The sequence below is a fragment of the Callithrix jacchus genome, chromosome 11, assembly GCF_049354715.1.
Source record: "Callithrix jacchus isolate 240 chromosome 11, calJac240_pri, whole genome shotgun sequence".
NCBI classification, from domain to species: domain Eukaryota; kingdom Metazoa; phylum Chordata; class Mammalia; order Primates; family Cebidae; genus Callithrix; species Callithrix jacchus.
In genome coordinates this window covers 16,060,558-16,084,991 of record NC_133512.1, presented here as the reverse complement: position 1 = coordinate 16,084,991, position 24,434 = coordinate 16,060,558, and the positions used below count along the sequence as shown (strand labels likewise).

The 24,434-nt window shown below is 36.6% G+C and overlaps 1 protein-coding gene across 4 annotated transcripts in view; it reads right to left on the bottom strand.

The window, feature by feature from the left end:
• ABCA13 (ATP binding cassette subfamily A member 13) overlaps nt 1–24,434 on the bottom strand; it is a 446,251-nt gene that overhangs the window by 47,812 nt on the left and 374,005 nt on the right. For all 4 annotated transcript variants that reach the window (XM_035253372.3, XM_078342412.1, XM_035253370.3 and 1 more), the window contains 2 exons: nt 17,265–17,415; nt 10,122–10,256 (listed from right to left, as the gene is read on the bottom strand). In XM_035253372.3, coding sequence (XP_035109263.3) covers nt 10,122–10,256; nt 17,265–17,415 — 286 coding nt within the window. The remainder of the gene's footprint in view (nt 1–10,121; nt 10,257–17,264; nt 17,416–24,434) is intronic.

Genomic DNA, 24,434 nt, shown 5'->3' with positions numbered 1-24,434 from the left:
ATCAGAGAAAAAAGCGCAAAAAGGAATGAACAAAGTCTCCAAGAAATGTGGGACTATGTGAAAAGACCTAACCTACGTTTGATAGGTGTACCAGAAGGGGACGAAGAGAATGAATCCAAGCTGGAAAATACTCTTCAGGACATCATCCAGGAAAATTTCCCCCACCTAGCAAGACAAGCCAACACTCAATTGCAGGAAATAAAGAGAACACCACAAAGATATTCCGCAAGAAGAGCAACCCCAAGGCACATAATCGTCAGATTCAACAGGGTTGAAATAAAGGAGAGAATACTAAGGGCAGCCAGAGAGAAAGGTCAGGTCACCCACAAAGGGAAGCCCATCAGACTCACAGCAGATCTCTCGGCAGAAACACTACAAGCCAGAAGAGAGTGGGGGCCAATATTCAACATTCTTAAAGAAAAGAACTTTCAACCCAGAATTTCATATCCAGCCAAACTGGGCTTCAGAAGTGAAGGAAGAATAAAATCCTTTGCGAACAAGCAAGTACTCAAAGATTTTGTCACCACCAGGCCTGCTTTACAAGAGCTCCTAAAAGAGGCACTACACATAGAAAGGATCAATCAGTACCAGCCATTCCAAAATCACACTGAATGCTAAAGAGCTTCAACATAATGAAGAATCTACAACAACTAACACGCAAAACAGCCACTTAGCATCAAAATGGCAGTATCAAATTCACACATAACAATATTAACCCTAAATGTAAATGGACTAAATGCACCAATCAAAAGACACAGACTGGCAAATTGGATAAAAATCCAAAACCCATCAGTGTGCTGTATCCAGGAAACCCATCTCACATGCAAGGATACACAAAGGCTCAAAATAAAGGGATGGAGGAAGATTTACCAAGCTAATGGAAAGCAAAAAAAAGCAGGAGTTGCAATTCTCATCTCTGATAAAATAGACTTTAAAGCAACAAAGATCAAAAGAGACAAAGAAGGCCATTACATAATGGTAAAAGGATTGATACAACAAGAAGAGCTAACGATCCTAAACATATATGGACCCAACACTGGAGCACCCAGATACATAAGGCAAGTTCTTAATGACTTACAAAAGGACTTAGACTCCCACACAATAATAGTGGGAGACTTTAACACTCCACTGTCAATACTAGACAGATCAACCAGACAGAAAATCAACAAGGATATCCAGGGCTTGAACTCAGACCTGGAGCAAGCAAACCTGGTGGACATTTACAGAATTCTCCACCCCAAATCCACAGAATACACATTCTTCTCAGCACCACATCACACCTACTCTAAAATTGACCACATAATTGGAAGTAAAGCACTGCTCAACAAATGCAAAACAACTGAAATCATAACAAACAGCCTCTCAGACCATAGTGCAATCAAGTTAGAACTCAGAATTCAGAAACAGACCCAGAACCACACAGCTTCATGGAAACTAAACAACTGGCTCTTGAATGTTGACTGGGTAAACAACGAAATGAAGGCAGAAATAAAGATGTTCTTCGAAACCAATGAGAACGAAGACACAACGTGCCAGAACCTCTGGGACACATTTAAAGCAGTCTCTAGAGGAAAGTATATAGCAATAAGTGCCCATATGAGGAGAATGGAGAGATCCAAAATTGACACCCTATCGTCAAAATTGAAAGAGCTAGAGGAGCAAGATCAAAAAAACTCAAAACCCAGCAGAAGACAAGAAATTACTAAGATCAGAGCTGAGCTGAAGGAGATTGAGACACGAAAAACCCTTCAAAAAATCAATAAATCCAAGAGCTGGTTTTTTGAAAAGATCAACAAAATAGACCACTAGCCAGATTGATTAAAAAAAAGAGAGAGAACAACCAAATAGATGCAATAAAAAATGATAAAGGGGAAATCATCACAGATTCCACAGAAATTCAAACCATCATCAGAGAATATTACAAACAACTATATGCGCATAAACTAGTAAACCTGGGAGAAATGGATAAATTCCTGGACTCCTGTGTCCTCCCAAGCCTAAACCAGGAGGAAGCTGAAACTATGAATAGACCAATAACAAGGTCTGAAGTCGAGGCAGCAATTAAGAGCCTACCTCACAAAAAAAGCCCAGGTCCAGACGGGTTCACAACCGAATTCTACCAGACACACAAGGAGGAGCTGGTACCATTCCTTCTAAAACTATTTCAAACAATCCAAAAAGAGGGAATCCTTCCCAAATCATTTTATGAGACCAACATCATCCTGATACCAAAACCCGGCAGAGACCCAACGAGAAAAGAAAACTTCAGGCCAATATCCATGATGAACATAGATGCAAAAATCTTCAATAAAATATTGGCAAGCCGATTGCAACAGCAAATCAAAAAACTTATTCATCATGATCAAGTAGGATTCATCCCGGGGATGCAAGGCTGGTTCAACATACGCAAGTCTATCAACGTAATTCACCACATAAACAGAACCAAAAACAAAAACCACATGATTATCTCAATTGACGCAGAGAAGGCATTTGACAAAATTCAACAGCCCTTTATGCTAAAAACCCTCAATAAACTTGGTATCGATGGAACATATCTCAAAGTAATAAAAGCTATTTATGACAAACCAACAGCCAATATCACACTGAATGGGCAAAAACTGGAAGCATTCCCTTTGAAATCTGGCACTAGACAAGGATGCCCTCTCTCACCACTCCTATTCAATATAGTACTGGAAGTTCTAGCCAGAGCAATCAGGCAAGAAAAAGAAATAAAGGGTATTCAAATAGGAAAGGTGGAAGCCAAATTGTCTCTATTTGCAGACGACATGATAGTATACCTAGAAGACCCCATTGCCTCAGCCCAAAAACTCCTGAAACTGATAAACAACTTCAGCAAAGTCTCAGGATATAAAATCAATGTGCAAAAATCACAAGCATTCGTCTACACCAATAACAGACTTAAAGAAAGCCAAATCAAGAGCGAACTGCCATTTGCAATTGCTACAAAAAGAATAAAATACCTTGGAATACAACTCACAAGGAACGTAAGGGACCTCTTCAAGGAGAACTACAAACCACTGCTCAACGAAATCAGAGAGGACACAAACAGATGGAGAAACATTCCATGTTCATGGTTAGGAAGAATTAATATCGTGAAAATGGCTATACTGCCCAAAGTAATTTACAGAATCAACGCTATCCCCATCAAGCTACCGTTGACTTTCTTCACAGAACTGGAAAAAACCACCATGAACTTCATATGGAACCAAAAGAGAGCCCGCATTGCCAAGTCAATTCTAAGCAAAAAGAACACAGCGGGGGGCATCACACTACCGGATTTCAAACTATACTACAAGGCTACAGTAATCAAAACAGCATGGTACTGGTACCAAAACAGAGATATAGACCAATGGAACAAAACAGAGGCACCGGAGGCAACACAACATACATACAACTATACAATCTTTGATAAACCTGACAAAAACAAGCAATGGGGCAAGGATTCCATGTTTAACAAATGGTGTTGGGAAAACTGGCTAGCCATGTGCAGAAAGCAGAAACTGGACCCCTTCCTGACACCTTACACTAAAATTAACTCCAGATGGATTAAAGACTTAAACATAAGACCTGGCACCATAAAAACCCTAGAAGGAAATCTAGACAAAACTATCCAGGACATAGGAGTAGGCAAGGACTTCATGAACAAAACACCAAAAGCATTGGCAACAAAAGCCAAAATAGACAAATGGGACCTAATGAAACTCCACAGCTTCTGGACGGCAAAAGAAACAGTCACTAGAGTGGATCGACAACCAACAGAATGGGAAAAAATTTTCGCAGTCTACCCATCTGACAAAGGGCTGATATCCAGAATTTACAAAGAACTCAAGCAGATTTACAGGAAAAAACAAACAAGCCCATTCAAAAGTGGGCAAAGGATATGAACAGATACTTTACGAAAGAAGACATATATGAGGCCAACAATCATATGAAAAAATGCTCATCGTCACTGGTCATCAGAGAGATGCAAATCAAAACCACATTGAGATACCATCTCACGCCACTTAGAATGGCGATCATTAAAAAATCTGGAGACAACAGATGCTGGAGAGGATGTGGAGAAAAAGGAACACTTTTACACTGTTGGTGGGAGTGTAAATTAGTTCAACCATTGTGGAAGACAGTGTGGCGATTCCTCAAGGCCTTAGAAATAGAAATTCCATTTGACCCAGCAATCCCATTACTGGGTATATATCCAAAAGACTATAAATCATTCTACTATAAGGACACATGTACACGAATGTTCATTGCAGCACTGTTTACAATAGCAAAGACCTGGAATCAACCCAAATGCCCATTGATAATAGACTGGATTGGAAAAATGTGGCACATATACACCATGGAATATTATGCAGCAATCAGAAATGATGAGTTCGTGTCGTTTGTAGGGACATGGATGAATCTGGAGAACATCATCCTCAGCAAACTGACACAAGAACAGAAAATGAAACACCGCATATTCTCACTCATAGGTGGGTGATGAAAAATGAGAACACATGGACACAGAAAGATGACATGATTGTATATTTAGAAGACCCCATCGTCTCAGCCCAAAATCTCCTTAAACTGATAAGCAACTTCAGCAACGTCTCAGGATACGAAATCAGTGTGCAGAAATCACAAGCATTTCTATACACCAATCACAGACTAAAAGAGTTAAATCATGAGTGAACTCCCATTCACAATTGCTACAAAGAGAATAAAATACCTAGGCATACAACTAACACAGGATGTAAAGGACCTCTTCAAGGAGAACTACAAGCCACTGCTCAACGAAATAAGAGAGGACACAAACAGATGGAGAAACATTCCATGCTCATGGTTAGAAAAAATCAATATCGTGAAAATGGCCATACTGTCCAAAGTAATTTATAGATTCATCGCTATCTCCATCAGGCTACAAATGACCTTCTTCACAGAACTGGAAAAAAAACACCTTAAACTTGTCTGTTAATATTGTAAATTATACTGATTAGGAACCAACTTTGCATTCCTGGGATAAGCATCACTTGGACATAACATACTATCTTTTTACCATATTGCAGAATTCAAATTACTAATTTTTAACTTAATTATTTTTATTTTTATTTTTTATTGCATTTTAGGTTTTGGGGTACATGTGCAGAGCATGCAATACAGTTGCATAGGTACACACACAAAAAAAAGAAATGAACTAAGCTTAAAGTTGGCAGAAATAAGAAAATAATAAAATGTCATATATCATAAGTCCACAGCTAACATCATGAATTCAACAGTGAAAAGCTAAAACTTCTAATCTAAGAAGAAGAAGACAAGGATGCCCACTCTAGACACTTCTACTCAACATAATACTAAATATCCTAACCAGAGCAATTAGTCAAGACAAAGAAAAGGCCTCCAAATCAAAAAGGAAGAAGTAAAATTATCTTTTCAAAAAGCATGATCTAATAATATACAGAAAACACTATAGACTCCACCAAAAATTCCATTAGAATTAATAAACAAATTTAATAACATCATATGATACAAAATCAACCTACAAATATCAATTGTGCATCCATAAAATAACAGTGAAGTCAGAAAAGGAAATTTAAGACAATTTCATTTACAATAAGATCAAAAAGAATAAAATACTTAGGAATAATTGTAACAAAGGAAGTAAAAGATTTATATACTGAAAACTGTAACATTTTGATTTAAGAAATTAAAGACAATAAATGGGATGCTATCCATGTGCATGGACTAAAAGAATTAATATTTAAAAAATGCCCATGTTACCCAAAGCAATCTACAGACTAAGTACTATTCCTATAATTCCATTAGCATTTTTCACAGAAATACAAGACCAGAACACTAAAATCTGTAAAGAAAAAGAAAAGGGAAGAAGAAAGAAAAGAAAAGAAAAAGAAAGAAGGAAAGAAAGAAAGAAAGAAAAAAGAACCAAAAGAACCACAAATAGCTAAAGAAATTAAGCAAGAAGGACAGTAGTTCTGGAGGCTTCACATTTCCTATTTTCAAAATATACTACTATTCTATTGTAATTTAGAAAGTATGTACAGGTATGAAAACAGACATATAGATCCATAGAAAAGAATAGCCCAGAAATAAACCCACACATATATAGTCAATTAATCTTTGACAAATACACCAAAATTAAAATGGGGAAAAGGACAACCTCTTCAATATATGGCTTTGGGAAAACTGAATATCTACATAAAAAAATTAAAACTGGGTCCTTATCTTATACCAATACAAAAAATAAGTGAATATGTATTAAAAACTTAAACATAAGATCAGAAACCATAAAACTTGTAGGAAAAAAAACAAAAACTATAACAAAGAGCCTTGAAATGTTTTTGTTTTTTTTTTAAATACGACACCAAAAAACAGAAAACAGAAGCAAACATAAAGTGAGACTATTTCAAACTAAAGAAGTTTCTGTACAAGAAAGAAAAGTATCAACAAAAAAGGCAAACTACAAAGAGGGATAAAATATTTGCAACCATATATTTAATATATGCAACCATATATTCAATAAGAATTCCATATATAGACTATATGGAATTCATAAAACTAGCAAAATAATAATTAAAAATGGACAAAAAACTCTAACAGACTTTTCTCAAAAGAAGACATGTAAATGGCCAGCAGGTATACGAAAAGATGCTCAACATTAATTATCAGGGAAATGCCAATAAAAACCACAATTAGATACCATCTTATTATACTTGTTAGAATGGCTATGGTAAAAAGGACAGAGGATAACCAGCACTGGCAAGGATTTGGAGAAAAGTGAATCCTTATACACAATTGGTGGGAATGTAAATGTACATATATTATGGAAAACGGTGTGGAGGTTCCTCTACAAATTAAAAATACCACGACCATATGATCCAATAATCCTACTTCTGTTGTATATCCCCCCCAAAAATAAAATCAATATCTGGAAGAGATATCTGCACTGCCATATTCATTACAACATTATTTACAAAAGCCAAGATACAGAAACAACCTAAGCATCTCTAAGTGGATAAAAAGGAAAAGAAAATCTCTCCCTATCTCTCTCTCTCCCCCTCCCTCCCTCCCTCCCTCCCTCCTTCTCTCCCTCCCTCCCTCCCTCCCCCTCCCTCTGTGAATGTGTCTCTGCGTAATGGAATATTATATATTATTCTACCTGAAAAATAAGGAAATCCTGCCATTTTTCAACAACATAGTTGAATCTGGGGGACATTGTGCCTAGCATAAAGTAAAATAAGCCATGCATGGAAAAATACTACTTATTAATGAAATATAAAAAAAGTTGAACTCATAGGAACTTTTGAAAATAGAAAGGTGCAAGCCTGCAGAAATGGGGAGATACTGGTCAAAAGGCAGAAAATTCCAGTTATACAGAACAAACGAGTTCTGGAGACCTAATATACAGCATATACGGCTGCCATAGTTTGGATGTTTTGACCCCTACAGAATTCATGTTAAAACTCAATCCCCTATGAAACAGTATTGAGAGGTGTGGTCTTTGGGAAATGCACAAGTTTTTTGAGGTTAAGGGACCTAGTAAAAAGACCTAATGAAGGACATTCACCACTTTTTGCCCTTCTGACTTCTGCCTTGTGAGGACACAGTATTCCCCCTCTGGAGGGAACAGGGTTCAAGGAGTCATACTGAAAGCAGAGTTGGCACCCTCAGCAGACACCTGAACCTGGCAGCGCCTTGATCTTGGACTTCCCAGACTCCAAAACTCAAATTTGTGTTCTCTGTTCTTTATAAATCATCCAGTCTGTTACAGCAGCACAGTGGAATAAGACAGGGATTGTAGGTAACAATGCTGTATTACTTATTTGAAATTTGCTAAGAGGGTAGATATTAAGTGTTCTCATACTACACAGGAAAAATATGGTAATTATATGAGGTTACTATGTTAATTAGTAGTCATCTCTTCACAATGTTTATGGATATCAAAACACATGCTGAATTCATTAAATATACAATGTTTATTAATTAATTATATCTCCATAAAACTGGGAGGTGGGGAATTGGTCTATATTTTCACGTCAGGTTGCTTTTCCTTCATGATCTGGCTAGGTAAGCCAACCTTGATGTTTTTAAAATGAATTTTAAACCTCCATGAAATATTAGAATGATATCTCCTAGGAAGACATATGATAGCAAAAAAAGGCTTCATTTATTTAGCAAAATCAAATAAATTGATATTTCTTAGAACTTGAAGCTTTCTCCTTCGGTAGACACCAAAGCATTTCTTATATGAACCACTTTTAGAGAAATCTTGCCAAACTGCAAGATGTATTTCTGTGCTTTTATTAGCCAGGGAGTACTAAACACATATTTCTTAAGAGCTTAGGGTCATAAACTTCCCCAAGGAAAGAAACAGATGGGAAGCAGCAGGGGTGGGGGCAGAGGCACTGAACAAGAAAATAAATACCTGGTCTTTTCTGCAAATCAAGCAATATATGTGCACTAATTATAAAAATAAGTAAATAAAAGGTGTGATCACACAACGCTCAGTACCAGAGTTGGATGTGTAAGTTTACATTTTCCTGATTCCCTCCTTGATGTCAGCTCTGAGAGTCACTTCTGTTCTCTCTGTTGAGAACTTCAAAGGCCCAGCAACAAATCTCTTTCACCTAATTCTCTGAACAGTAACCATCCATCTTAGTCACAAATAGGTACTGTGGTTTACCATGTACTGGACACTGGGCTATATGTTTAATGTAGTTTATTTCATTTACTGCTTTCAATGACTCCATGAGACAGACACTATTATCAGGACAATTTTCAGATGACAAGGAAGCAGGCATAGAACATACAAGGCCAAGAGTCGGGAGGCTCCAGAACAAAACTCAATGCTTGTCAGTCAGACTCCAGAGTCCCTACCTTGACCACTATGCCACAGGTTTTGGCATTCATGGGAATCTGAGAGCAAGGATGTATCAAAGAAAAGAATGTCAGGGTCTGCAGTGAGCCAGGTCATGGCTGTAGAGCAGAGGACCCTTTATCCAACTGAGGAGATGCATTGTAAGAGGCTGGGCATAGGGAAATTCTGCAGAAAGTAATAAATGCGCACATCTTGTTAACTACTCAACATAATCCTGCCTCATGTTGAAAATAAAAGATAATTTGTAAACTTCAGAATTGTGCAAATGGTAGTTTTATTATCAGATTCCAGAATACTAAACTACATAGTCCAGGATTTGGACATTGCAAAAGCAAATTTATGACACATAAAAAGAATATTTAGTTGAGTTTCCAGGAGACAACCAGCAAACGATGACCATTTTCTGACACAGACCTTCTCAATCCCCATTTACTACCCCACTAAAAGGGTATATTCATTTGACGAAGAAAGATAAAAAAAAGGAATCTGTTTTGTTTTCCAAGCTTTTTGACTCACCCCTGACTGGTGTGAAGCCCAAGGGTGCACTCTAGTGATAAGGATCCAATTTATGGCATGTAACAATAGCCTTTATTTATTGTTTCAATGGCAATACTTGTATTAACAATTATCGCTGTTTTTTGAAATGCAAGACAATTAACTCCATTTCTTGACAATTGTTATCCCTAATTAATGCTTTGATTCATTTGAATCAAATTAATCGCAGTTCCTAGAGTGATTATGGACCACCTATCTCAAGACCATTGCATATACTCTACACTCTCAATATCGTATCTTTCACTTTCAACACCCATCTTCAAGATTCACCATGATCCGTTTCACTGCTGCTGTGATAAACATACATCTGCACACAGAGAAGGACTTAAAAGCAATATTCTAGAGAAAAACATAATTGGGTTTTAGATTACAGATGAATTCTAATAATCTTTTAAAACACTGTTTTAACGTCAAGATTGTCTAGAATTTTCAACTTGATAAATACAAGCAAATCTAGCAAAAGATAAATGTTCTATTTCGATAAAATTCAAATGATGTTTGGGAAATGCTGACTTCTGGCAAAACAGTTTATTAGTTTGATGAACCAGCTTTGCAAGTTCTGAAGTTACTTCCCAGAAAAACCCTTAAAGTCAGTTAAAATCAGTTTATAAATCCATACGCAATGTGTCTTATTACAAGACATTGCTATATTGCTGATATTTCCACTACTCACCAATAAAAGAATGTCAGGTTTCCCCACCAAGGCCAGGGCTGTAGAGAGTTTCCGCTTGGTTCCCCCACTATAGGTGGCCACAGGTTTGTCCACATGGGCTTCAAGGTGTAAGCGCCTAATGAGGTCTCCAGCAACCTGAAAGAGAGGAATGTCCATGTGCACACTGCCATTCACCAAAGTGTCCACCAGACACCTCATCTCAGTCCTGACTCCTGCTTCTCCCTCCCACTAACCCTGCCCAACTTCACACATACAATCAGGTATATCTCCTGAAACATTCCCGTTCACCATGTAGGCAGTAATTGAGAGTGAACAGGTGGGAGACATCTAAGTAATGGTGAGAATAATCACATCTGGAGTTCAGGGAGCAGGGTGAGGGTCCAGATAAATATCCACATTGAGGTGAGAAGAGAAAGGTATGCCAAAAAGAAAATTGAGAAGGAAATAAATGGGAATGAAACGAATAGGCAGAGGTGTCAAAACTTCAAAGGAGGAGACAACTGAGATAGAAAATTATTTTTTATTATTTTAATTTTTTTTACTTTAGATTCAGGGGGGTCTATGTGCATGTTTGTTACATGGGCATATTGTGAGATGCTGATGTTTGGGTTTCTAATGATCCGTCACCCAAATAGTGAGCATAGTACCCAACAGGCAGTTTTTCACCCCATGTCGCACGCCTTGCCTTCACACTTTTGGATTCCCGTGTGTCTACTGTTGCCATCTTTGTGTCCACATGTAACCAATGTTAAGCTCCCCTCTATAAATGAGAACACATGGTACCTGGTACTGTGTTCCTATGTTAATTTGCTTAGGAAGCTGCCTCCACGTGTATCCATGCTGCTGCAAAGAATGGGATTTTGTTTTTATGGCTGGAGGGAATTTTCAACATTAACACAAGGAAGGGAATGTCTCTTTGACACTGAAAAGCCACTCTATGTTTGCAAGCTCAGTTTTGTTTACAAAGTAACTAGAGGTGGGGAAGAGAATGGGGGCATGTTTCTTATTTGCAATGGCTGAAAAACATTTTACTAAGTCCCAAAGACGGTGGCAGCATTTATTAAACCTCCCTCTCCCAGCCACAGGAGAGTGAATTCAGACTGTATCCAAGAGCCTGGTGTTCACAGCTCCTTTATTCTTCCCTGCCTTCCATCCAGCCATCTTATCCCACATCCTTGAAGGCCCAGCCCATATTTCCCCTCATAAAAAATAATTGTCACTTCTTCTGTGCGGTGTATGTGTCACCTCTTCTGTGTATTGTATGTGCCTGTAGAACACTTTTATTTAGCGTTTCCCATTGTAATTTGTACCACAATATATCTTGTTTCCAGTTCTGTCTCCTATGCTGGATTAGTTCTGATGTCTCAGGTAAGCAACTTTTTTGTTTCCAACTCAGCATAATTTAAAAATTTTGCAATTTTATTTAACTCTTGTGACCATAGAGGTATTAATATAAATTCATTTTTAGATATCATCATATAGCCAAATTGACCAAGATCACACATCTTAATTCAAATTTAGGAGAAGAGGGAAAAATTCTGTAGGACTATGAAGGTGGGTTAATAATTGTGAGTCCCAAATAACGGAATAAAACATAAATTTAAACTAACGCGTATTCTCTTTTTGACAAGTGCATAAAAGTTAGGATAACAATAATGATCATGAATGTTAAGAACCTCTACAAATATTAGGACAATCATGCCTCCCAATAAAATCTTTCAACAGAAATTGTTACATGGCTTTATTTGTGCCACTTCAAAATATATCACAAATGAATGAAGCGGCTCAAGGACTGGTCTTATGGTAAAATAGCATAATTCTAGGAAATGTAGATTTCAAGACCCAAAAGATAGATAAAGATGAAATATTTAATCTCCTACTATCTACCAAAAATCATCTCAATATCAGTAGTTTGTCCTATTGAAAGTAAAATCATTTTCCCCAGAATGTTTTATATGAATCACCTCTTTTCCTGGCTCCATTCAGACCAATTATTTCAATTATCACAAGCTGAATAAAAATTCATTTAAGTGAATTAAAAAATATCAAAGTGAAACATTTTATTCATCACAAGCAAACAAACACAAATATTAAGGCAAGTGCCATAAAACTGAAGAAATACAGATGCCTGGCATTTCCGAAATTAAAGAGATAAAAGAAGTAGTAATGTATCTTCAACCAAATTTTTCTCAAAGAAGAATGGCCAAGAAATGTAAATCAGTGCTAGATAAACACTCATATGAGAGATGAAGGAAGGGAACCAGGGAGCTTCCTGGCAAAGAAAGCACATGTCCATATAAAAGAGAAGAAAAGGAAGAGCAAGGTAGACCCTGTTAGAAAGCTTCATTTGTCAGGAAAAAGCCAATGCAGTCCTTACTTCATGGCATCTATATGTTCTTGGAAACCACTTTAACCAAATCAACATTTAATGAAACTAATTTTACCATAAGCTGATTGGTAGACACAAGAGTTAAGTTCCTATGGCATATTTCTGGTCACAAAAACATCTCCAAGCTTCTAAACAAAAATAACCCTTCTAATAGCAAACGCTGAAATAAATGTAAGCTAAAAATGTGATTTACCCAATTATTCTAGTTCAGGGTTGAGGGAGGTTGCAGCCTATCCTGGAAGCTCAGGGCACAAGGCAGGAACCAGCCAGGAGAGCATGCCATTCCATCGCAGGGTACACTCACTCACCCACATACACTCACCCACATGGGCTCAATGTAGACTCACCAAAGAAACTAATATACACGGCTTTGGGACATGAGAGAAAACAAGTGTACCCAGAGAAAATGTGTGCAGACCTGGGAAAGCGTGCAAACTCCTATCCGACAGTGGTCCTAGCAGAAATCAATTTTATTTTTCCCATGATTGTAATAAAACAATATTGAACTAAACAACCCTATTTAGGGACCTGCTGTACTGACAGTGGTGAGGCTGGCAAAAATGACAAATTGTGAAAGTGACTTTTTGGTTATGTTTAGATCTTTTAATTATTACAAGAAAAAGAGAACGAAAATGTGTGTGTGTGTGCATGTATTAGAAACACATTTTCAGTTACTCTCATCCATGTTATTCAAAGATTAGCAATACACAAATGAAAGCTGATAAACTGACAAATGAAAAAAAAACAAACAATAATATAAGCAGCTGGTTCTGGAGAAATGCACCTGAGAATGCAAGATACATTTTGAATGAACTTGCCACATTATTATTGCACATTTTTATGAAGTTAGGAAACATTTGCCATGTTTTCCCAATTTCACAAAAGGTTAAACGCTACAGCCTGCAAATTCTGGATTAGTTAACGATAGGAAGGATTCCAGCATATTCAGGAACAAATGTATAGTTCGATGCAATGTTTTCTAAATGTCATGGTGTCAGAAAATAACTGAAGACAGCCTAATAAGAAGCATTTTGCTACCGTCTTTTCTGCACTCAGCACTGCTGTCAAAGTAATGGCAAAAGCAATGCCTTGGCAACCTTGGCTGACAAAATATGCCTAAAATCACAAAATGTCAAAAGTTCACAATATCTCTCCCTGCAGTTTGGTATTTTTCTCTCATGGAGCTCTACAAGCTGTACCACATGTAAGGCAAGAGATTGGGATGCATTCGTTTTGGGATGCATTCAAATGGAAACTGCATGGGGATGCATATTCTCAGGGCTTGTTCATGTTTGGCACACAGTAGGGCTTCTATCAATATCACTGGAGCCAAAATAAATTGCCCAGAGATTCACACATGCATCTGTTGGACTCCAAGGCCAAAGTGTTTTCGCTAGAACACATAATGGCCAGGTCAACATTTTCTGTAAGATTAAAGATCAAACTGAGTAGTAAAGTAGGAAAAGGGAACCAAGGATTTCAGATGGAATTGTTTTCTCCTGGCCCTTCCTCAGGATGACCTCCTTTCCCCATTCCTGCTATCTTATAGCTTCTACCTCCTTCTAGCTAAACTGTGTGAATAGAAGAAAACTTAAAGATAAAAGTCATATCTTTAGACAAGATAAGGGGGAGCAAGACACAATAGGGATATTCCCTGGTAGGGATGCACAGGTATTAATAAAACTAAGATGATGAGGGGTCATACCTCTTCTATACCAGGGAGAACTAAAATGCAGAATTTGCCAAACTTCTTCCCAATTAGAAGTATTGTTTGTTTTTTTTTGCTATGACACTAACATTGAAACGACCTAGTATGATCAGCTTTTACACATTTTGTCTAGCATCCCAGACTATGTAGCCCTTATCTCTTGCATGATTTGGTAATAACTAAACGATAGAACTTCATGTAAAATTTTTTATCAGGTTAATTAAATTCAGGCTCAAATATGTACACGGCATAAAACTGTGCAGTGTAAATCATGGGGAAATTGAAAATCATTATGTTAACTTGATGAATCTAATTTCAAGCTTTATCAAGTGGCATCTTATTCTTACTTCATCAAACTTTTGAAAGGTTGGAGAAGTGAGTAATTTGACCATACATAGAAATGACCAGCAAGTGGAACAAAGGTGGGCTGGCTCAGCCAAAGCATGGGCTCTGAGGGTCCCAGGGAGGGAGGAGAAGGGACTATGAGGCTGAACGAAGGAGCCTCCTAGCAAGCACAAAGGGTCTTCCACTAGAATCATAGAGCATACAATGGTGGCTATCCATGTTACAATGAAAATAGATGGCAGCCGGAAGGAAACAACCAAGGTGAACAGCAGATATGTCTAAAGATTACCCCCATATCCATGAGTTCTGAAAGCCTGGAGGTGAAGCGCACATGCTGAGCCCAACTCCAGCCCAATGGAAAGCCAATCAGCAGGAGGAGCTCCATGTTAGAGAAGTCATCACTAACCCCACACAGTTCCCACGTCTTTGGCCACTCCAGGGGTATTAGAAATAAGACTGAACTGTTGATACTGCCAGGAATTCCATTTTGTACAACAAACAACCTGAATAAACTAAGTGTCAGAGTAACGTCTTAATCAAGAACTTGTACCCTGGAGCGGGTTTATATTGTTTCAAAGCAAAACCTTGCCAAATACTAGCCATGTGAATGTGGGTAAGTTGCGTAATTTCTCTGGTGTCTCAGTTTTCCTGTGTCTCTGTGTCTCAATTAAACTGAGTCTAATTCTCAGTTTCTTAAGTAGTAATAAGCATCTACGTCATACAGTTGCTGTAAAATACTTAGAACAGTACCTGACATGTAATAAATACTAAAAGATAAAACTATTGTTTTCCATTATTTTATAATAATTCTTTCTGGTCATCTTGTGATAAATACCTCAGAATGGATATACCTGTTCTATAACTTAAATATTCCCCAAATACACAGGAGACAGAATTTTTCCAGAAAAGGAGCTAACTCCTTTGGGAACAGATGCAAAAATGAGTTGATATCTTAGAAACAAGAGCAAGTTGCAATACTGCCTGTAAAATCAGTTTCAGTTTTTATAAAGAAAATGAAGCTAGTTCCTAATTGGTTACCATTTAAATAACTTTTCTTGGTAGAACAGCTCAGAAAAACAAAATTGTAAGACAGCTGAGTATCAACACACAATTGCCCTGAAGGACAGAAAGCACCAATCCTTACTATATTAATGATAACTTTTTCATAAGCATGTTTCCCTAGAAAAACAAAGGCACCAGCTTAACATCTTTGCCAAGAACCCGCCTCTTTCTTTTTTTTTTTTTTTTTTTTTTATTGGATTATAGGTTTTGGGGTACATGAGCAGAGCATGCAAGACAGTTGCGTAGGTACACACATGGCAGTGTGCTTTGCTTTTCTTCTCCCCTTCACCCACATTTGGCATTTCTCCCCAGGCTATCCCTCCCCACCTCCCCCTCCCACTGGCCCTCCCCTTTTCCCCCCAATAGACCCCAGTGTTTAGTACTCCCCTTTCTGTGTCCATGTGTTCTCATTTTTCATCACCCACCTATGAGTGAGAATATGAACCCGCCTCTTTCATCAAAAACTAACAAGGAGGAGCGGACAGAGATGAACACTGATTAGAAATTGGCCAACAATTAGTCCTGGAGTCCAATAACTGTTTAACTACAACAGCAGGTCTCTGCGAAGTGGTCATTTATCTTTGCTTTATTAAGATGGGTGACGGAAAAAGAGACCAGAGCCCTTACAAAGAGGTGCAGGCATTCTATTTAGCTTCACTTAAAGTTAGAAGCATAAGAAACAATGGCTGAAGGATTATATAAACACAACAGAAAATGTATGTTCATGGACCAGCGAAGGTGAAGGCTATTAGTTTTATCTCCCTTAAGTCCTAGAATGTTCCCTCTCCCACAGAATCAAATTGCAAATGCATCATAGAAGCCACTTATTTCTGCTTCTAGTTCAGAATCCAGAAATCCAAGGAGCACACACCCCAGACTTTCTATAATGAGGTGCAGAAAAGGTAAAAATGTGTTTAAATAACTGCAATTTTGGTGGCTCATGGTACAATGCCCTAGGCTGTCAATCAAAGCTGTCTGCTCTGCTTCACTGCCCTCTACTCACACAGGAGAAGTGGCATCTGTCTCTTGTTCTCTCACTGCTCCACCTGCCTCACTCCTGTCACAGGCAGTGATGCGGGGTATGGGGGATATGGGGTCTGCAGTTTCCGCCACTCCTTCATTTCTCTAAGGCCACCTAGAAAGGAATCCCCTGGAGGGGAAATCTGTCCATCAACTCTGTCCATCAGGAAGTCATGGACAGGAAATTTGTCCATCAGGAAGTCATCCCTTCCAACAATCCCCCAGATTCCACACATATTTTATGCCCACTCCTTCATAAGCCCTGAAAATACAGAGTTTATGATATTTCTTCCTGAATACAAATAGTTCAATAAATGTAAAAGGCCTTTAGAGAGAAAAAAACAGCATGGGGAACACAAAGTTATAAATGATGTATTTGTGCTTTAACTTCGACCACATGACTGCCTCACACAGACACATTTCAAATATATAATGTAAATAAGGCAAATATATTTAATGTTTTCTTCAGTATAATCACATTGAAAAATCTCTTGCAGGTAAGTTTATCTGATACTACAGTTCCTTCTCCTCATAGGGTGAGAGAGCTCCCTTGGAGCCAGAGGTGCCATCAAGCATTCCTCAATGGGTCCCTTTATCTAGAAACCCTAGGGACATTTACCTCAGGGATGCACTGCGTTGGAATCCCGCGTAAGCTACAGTAATAATAAAGATGTTCCCAACCAGTCAGAAGCTCGTTCAGGGCATCCTGCTGTGGACAGTAGCCAATGAGCACGCCTGCAGCACCAGCAGAAGACAGGTCCACGGTGTCTCTGCAGAGAGAAGCAGCACAGGCTGAGAAAAGCAGTTTCCCAAACTGGCATCACCCCATTTTTAAAATGCTGCTCATCAGTAACAAGCCCATAGCAGTTTATTTAAAACAATTAGTTCATCTCACAAGAATAGGCTCAATTCATGAGAAATAAAGGATACAGAGGTGACCCCAAAATATGCCTCTTTGGCATATGGATTATTTTGACCTAAAGGCAAATGAGAACCAGAAGACACAGGAAAAGCTCTTTACCTCTCCTTAACTGCCTAAAAACAGAGTATAAATGTCTTCTTTTGAAAAGGAAATTCACATTTACAAATTAAATTTTCATTTGTAAAGATGTCTCCCTACCAGAAAAAGAGCTACTTTGCCAGATAACTCTGAACCGGAGAGACTCTTATCTGCAACCCTTCAATTAGGGTTGAATTAGAGACAACCCTAGTTCACCATACACTTCCTCCCAACACCTCCCCATAGCTGGCGTCCCCTGCCCAGAATCCCCAAATCCTTTTTCCTTTGTTTAGCCTTATAGGGTGCATAGCCTCAATCACCTGGCCAACTACTTGAGTCTTATTTTTTGTGTGGAACTCCTGTAAATTAATGCATATTAATGAGAAAATAAAAGTTTGAACATAATCAAACTGTTTTATTTTCTTATTAATATGTATTGCTGAATCAGATGGAAAGACTATATTTAGTTTTATAAGATTCTGCCAAACTGTCTGCCAAAGTGGTTGTACCATTTTGAATTCCCATCAGCAGAAAATGAGTTTCTATTGCTCCATATTATTGTCAACATTTGGTATTGTCACTGTTTTGTATTTTATTCATTTTATTAGGTATATAGATGTATTACATTGCTGCTTTAATTTGCAATTATCCAATGACATATGATGTTGAGCATCTTATCATGAACTTATTTGCATCTGTCTTCTTTGGCGAGACATCTGTTCATATCTTTTGCCCATTTTTTGACTGTGTTTTCTTATTGTTTAATTTTAAGGATTCCTTGTGTATTTTGTATACAAGTCTTTTATGAGACATGGGTCTGCAAAAAAAATTTTTCCCAGCTATGGATTGACTTTTTAATCTCTCAACAGTGTCTTTTGCAAAGCAGAAATACACTTTAATGAAGTTAAACATACCAATGTTTTCTTTTATGAATCATGCTTTTGATATTGTATCTAAAAAGCCATTGTCAAATCCAAGGTCACCTAGATTTTCTCCTATGTTATTTTCTAGAACTTTTATAATTTGCATTTTACAGTCAGGTCATAGGTCTGCTTGGAGTTCATTTTTGTCACAGGTATAAGTTAAGTTCCCAGATTGATTGTGTGGCATGTGATGTCCATTTGTTTGGCACCATTTGTTGCAAAGATGATTATTTCCCCACATGATTGCCTTTGTTCTTTTGTCATCTATCAGTTGACTGTATTGGTGCAGGCTTGCTCTGGGAATTAGCGTGCCTTTTAGTAAATTTTGAAGTCAGGTAACGTCATTCTTTAGATTTTTTTCTTCTTCCGTACTGTGTTGCCTATCACGGATCTTAATTTCCTTCATTTTAGTTCCTATTGCATCCATATTCTCCTGTCTTTCAAATTCAGCTAGTACATGTGTTATGAAAGTTTCCACATTCATGTCATAAAATTTTAACCTTTAAGTCATTAGAGTATCAACTGTTAAAAAAGCATTCCCTTATGCTTAAATAATAAAAATATTCATGTATAATTTTTAGTTACAATCTTTCCATAGTGCTCCAGTCAGTTTTTGTACCATAATTATTCTGATGTATTACTGTTTATGCATTCTCATAAGGAGAGCAAGATTGCCAGAAGAAAATACAGAATATCCACTTACATTTGTAATTCAGATACACAGTGAATAAATGTTAAGTGTAAGTATGTACCGCAAAATGTTTATATGTGTTATGCAAAAAAAAATGTCTACTAGAAATTCAAGTTTCAAGTATTTTCTTAATAGGGGAATATGTGTAAATGTTAATGTATATATTATCTATGGCTTCAAACATACCATCCGTGTGCTATATTATCCTTGTGCTTTATTATCAAAATTGAAGCTAAAATGGGAGTCATTTTGAATAGCCCATAAAACAATGGAACAGCTGGATAAAATGCAGAAAGATCTATTTAAAGACTAGGAATTAAAGATTCAAATCCCAAAAAGAAGAAAAACTCACTGAGATGAGACGTGTTTTGTTTGTTTTTCCTTGAAGTATTAGTCACACATAAAATGAGGAAGAAGTAGTGATACTATGGAGAAAGTGATTGCTAAAAGGCAAAGGAGCCAAGCAAAGTTGTTACTAGTCTTTAGAAGAGATGAAAATTGAGGTTCAGGGCTACCACAGCAGATAGGACTTGAGGGACCAAAATCCCAGAGGGAAGAAAGTAAGAGAAACTCTGTAACTCTAGGTGTCTCATTCTTGAGATGCTCATTAATGTATGAGCAATGCAGGCCTATAATAGAAGAGGGAAATCCATACACAAGTCTAAGAATCTAACAAGTAAGTTAACTGTCATTGAGCAGACATTCAGGTTTTGGGACTCTGGTAAATAACCATGGCTTTTAATAAGGGCCACTCAACAGTGAAGCCAAAGGAAATGCAAAAATAGACAAATTCTTTAAAAAAAATAATTTAATAAGATCATCTCATTTTCTGAGATAAATTTTCTGAGACAATTTTATCTATTCTAATTCCATATCAAAGATAAAGAGAATTCTCTTTGAAGGAAAACAGAATCATCCAGAGTCTCTAAATGTTTTCATTCAATCAAACTTTATCAGTTATTATGAGTTGAATTGTGTCCCATCCAAAATAATAATAATAGCAATAATAATAATCATGTTAGACTCCTAACTCCCCATACCTTGGAATATGACCTTATTTGAAGATAAAATGTCACAGAAAATCTAATTCAAATGAGGCTACTATGGTGGGCCCTAATCTGGTATGACTGATGTCCTTTAAAAAGGGAAAATGTGGACACAGACACATACATAGAGGGAAGCCTACATAAATGCAGAGAGAGAAGATGGCCATTTATAAGCCATGGAGACAGGCCTGGAGCAGATCCCCCACACACAGCAGTCAGTAAGAACTAATGCTGGCAACAGCTTGATCTCAGACTTCAAGCCTCTATAACCATGAGAGAGTAAGTTTTCCTGGTTTAAGCCACTAAGTTTGTGTTTTGTTGTTCTTGTTATTGTTGCTTTGAGATGGACTCTCACTCTGTAGGTGAGGCTGGCGTGCAGTGGTGCAGTCAGAGCTCACTGCAGCCTCAAACTCCTGGGCTCCAGCAATCCTCCCATCTCAGATTCCCAAGTAGCTCAGACTACACACATGCACCACCAGGCCTGCCTAATTAAACATTTGTTGTTGTTGTTTTGCTTTGTTTTGTTTCTGTTTTGTAGAGATGGAGTCTTGCTATGTTGCCCAGGCTGGTCTCAAACTCCTAGCCTCAAATGATCCTCCCACTTTAACTTCCCAAAGCACTACTGGGATTACAGGCATGAGCCACAGCTTCAGGTCAATGGTATATTTTAACAGTAGTCCTAAAAAATGAATACATCAGAAATATCATTTTAAAAAACTGAGATAAAAAACAAATAAAAAGAAAAACCCACAAATGATACAGATATTGGAGTTAGCTGACAGAGATTTTAACGTAGTTTAATTAATAAATGAACAAAAAGGAGGAAAAAGAGGTGAATTACATCAGAAAACTGAAATCTATATTAAAAACAAAATTAAAATTTTAGAGCTGGAAAGTTGTAAAAAGCAAAATTAAGGCAGTAATAAAGTACTTTAAACACAGTAATATATAGTAACATTAATACAATTTGATAAAATACCAATTTCAAAAATACTAACAATATCACTTAAGATAGATATTAAAAATAAAATGTTAGTATATGATACACCAAATTTCTACATAAAAATGTAATAATTTAGATGGAATAGAAAAATCCTTTAAAATACAACATACCAAAAAAAGAGGAAATAGAAAGCCTCAAAATTTCTAATTCAAAAAAGAAACTGAATCGTTAATTAAAATTGTTTTGAGAAATTCAGACCCAAATGCATTTATTAGAGCATTCTTTGAAATATATATGTAAAAATTACATGGATCATACTATTCTGGGAACTAGAAAAGCTGGAAACAATTTTCAAGTTACTTATTGAGGCCATTATTCCTTGACAATTAAACCTGGCAAATATATTACAATAAGTAAAATCACAAGATAATTTCTCATAATAGTCATCACAAAATTTTAATAATTATTACTCAATTAAATCGAGTGATATATAAAAGGGGTATTAAAATTTGACCAAGTCAACATTATCCATGAATTCAATATTTTTAAAAATTTAAAAATTATATAATGTAACATAGTATACTGAAAGTATAAAGAAGAGAAAAAAATAAAATGTTAAAATTATTGCTTATAAAAATAACTGCGAATCTAGTCCCAATTACTAGAAGGCTGAAGCAAAAAGATTACTTGAGCCCAGATGTTTGAGGTCGTGGTGAGCTATGATCATGCTACTGTACTCCAGCCTAGGTGACAGAGAAAGACCCTTTCTCTAAATAGATTCTTTATAAAAATAAACAAATAAAAGTAAAAACTTGAAAAAAAGTTACAAGAAAGAGTAATATAAAAGAATTTTCTTAATTTGATTTTTAAAAGTATGTATGCCAAGTCCACAGAAACTATATATTTATGTTAATAATAAAAACTTATTTATTTTATTTTCTTTTTTTTGAAACAGAGTTTCACTCCATCACCTAGGCTGGAATGCAGTGGCATGATCTCGACTCACTGCAAGCTCTGCCTTCAGGGTTCAAGCGATTCTCATGCATCAGCCTCGCAAGTAGCTGGGATTACATGCATGTGCCACCGGGCCCAGCTAATTGTTTTTATTATTATTTTTAGTAGAGATGGGCTTTTGCCACATTAGGAAGGCTGGTGTGGAACTCCTAACCTTAAATGATCCACCTGCCTCAGCCTCCCGCAATGCTGTGATTACAGATATGAGCCACTGTACCCAGCCTACGTTAATCTTAAAATATTTAAAGTCTTCCCTTCATATCAAAAACAAAAGTAAGGCTTCTATTCAACATTGTAATGCTAGTGCTGACCAGTGCAATAAGGCAAGTAAAAGAAAGTTATAAAGATTGAAAGAAAATAATAATATTGCATATGTTCAGGAATGAGATCCTTATGTGTATAATATATACAAAAATATATATATACCTAGACGAATCATAATCAAACTGTTGAAGGCTTCAGACAAAGGGAGAATCATGACGGCAATGAGAGAATAATTCATAATGCACAAAAAGTCTCCAGGAAGTTTAGTAGCTGCTTTCTTACTAGACATCACAGAGGCCAGAACACAATAGGATGGCATACACAAAGTGTTGAAAGGTTAAAAGAAAAAAAAACTAGCCTAGAATTCTGTATCGAAGAAGAATGACTATCTTTTAAAATTGAAAGAGAGATTAAGATATTCACAGCTCAACAAAAACTGAGAGAGTCTGTTGATCGTGGAACTGCCTGAAAAATACTAAAGGAAGTCTTTAAGCTGAAGTGAAAAGTACAAACAATAACTTGAATCCACATAATGACATAAAACAAAAAGCACTGGTTAAGATTACTGATTAAAGAAATATAAATGACAAGATAAATGTACATGTTGCTTGTAATCCCTTTTTTAATTTTAGTTAAATGCACTTTTACAATAGAATAATTGAAAAATCAATGCTGATGAGCACACAATCTATAAAAATGTAATTTGCAATAATAATAGCATAAATGGGAGAGGAGCTATTGTTGAAATAAGTGGGTATTAATCTAAATTAGAGGATTTTAACTCAAAATGTTAGTTATGACCCCCAGGAAAACTGCTAAGAAAATAACTCACAAAAAAGTACAGCAAAAAATAAAAAAACACAATAAAGACTTAATGTATTGTTCTAGAAAATACTTATCTAGCACAAAAGATGGCAGTAATAGAAGAAAAGAGGAACTAAAACTATAGAGGAAATATAGAAAGCAAATAGTAAAATGGTGAAACCTAATCACACCATCTCAGAAATTGGATTATTTAGCTCATTTACATTTAATGTAATTACCACATAATTATCAATTAATTTTACCATTTAACACAATCATAGATTGGATTTTTTAAATGATCGAGCTGTATGCTGTCTATAAAATATACACTTTAGAATCGAAGTCACAAATAGTTTAAAAGTAAAAGGATGCAAAAAGATATATAATGAAATCAGTATCCAAAGAGAGCTGAGGTGGTTCTACTAATGTGAAACAAAATAGCTTTGAAGAAAATATTACTAAAAACAAAACAAAAAAAATCGTATAACAATAAAAGGATCAGTTCCTTAGGAAGACAGACTAATCATATAAAGCATATGACGTTAAGAACAGAGCCTCACAACACACAACACACAAAGCAAATGCTGACAAAATTAAAGAGAAATAGACAATTCAACAATAATAGAAAGTTTAATACACCATATTCAATATTTCCTAGAATAACTATGCTAGAAGATCAACAAAAATATAGGAGATTGGAACAATACAATAGAACAACTAGACCTAAGCGACTACAGAGACTTAGAACTCTCCATCCAAAATGAGCAGAATGCACATTCATCTCATATATATACATACATATATATATATATCTGTATGTATATATATGAAATTCTCCAGTATAGAACAAGTGTGTGGCTATATTTAAAAAAAAAAAAAAAGCCTTAATAGCTGAGTGCAATGGTACAAGCCTGTAATTCCTGCACTTTGGCAGGCCAAGGTGGGTGGATCACTTTAGGTCAGAAGTTTGAGACCAGCCTACCCAACATGGTGAAAAATACTGTCTACTAAAAATGCAAAAATTTAGCTGGGCATGGTGGCGCATGCCTGTAATCCCAGCCACTCAGGAGGCTGAGGTAGGAGAATTGCCTGAACCCAGGAGGC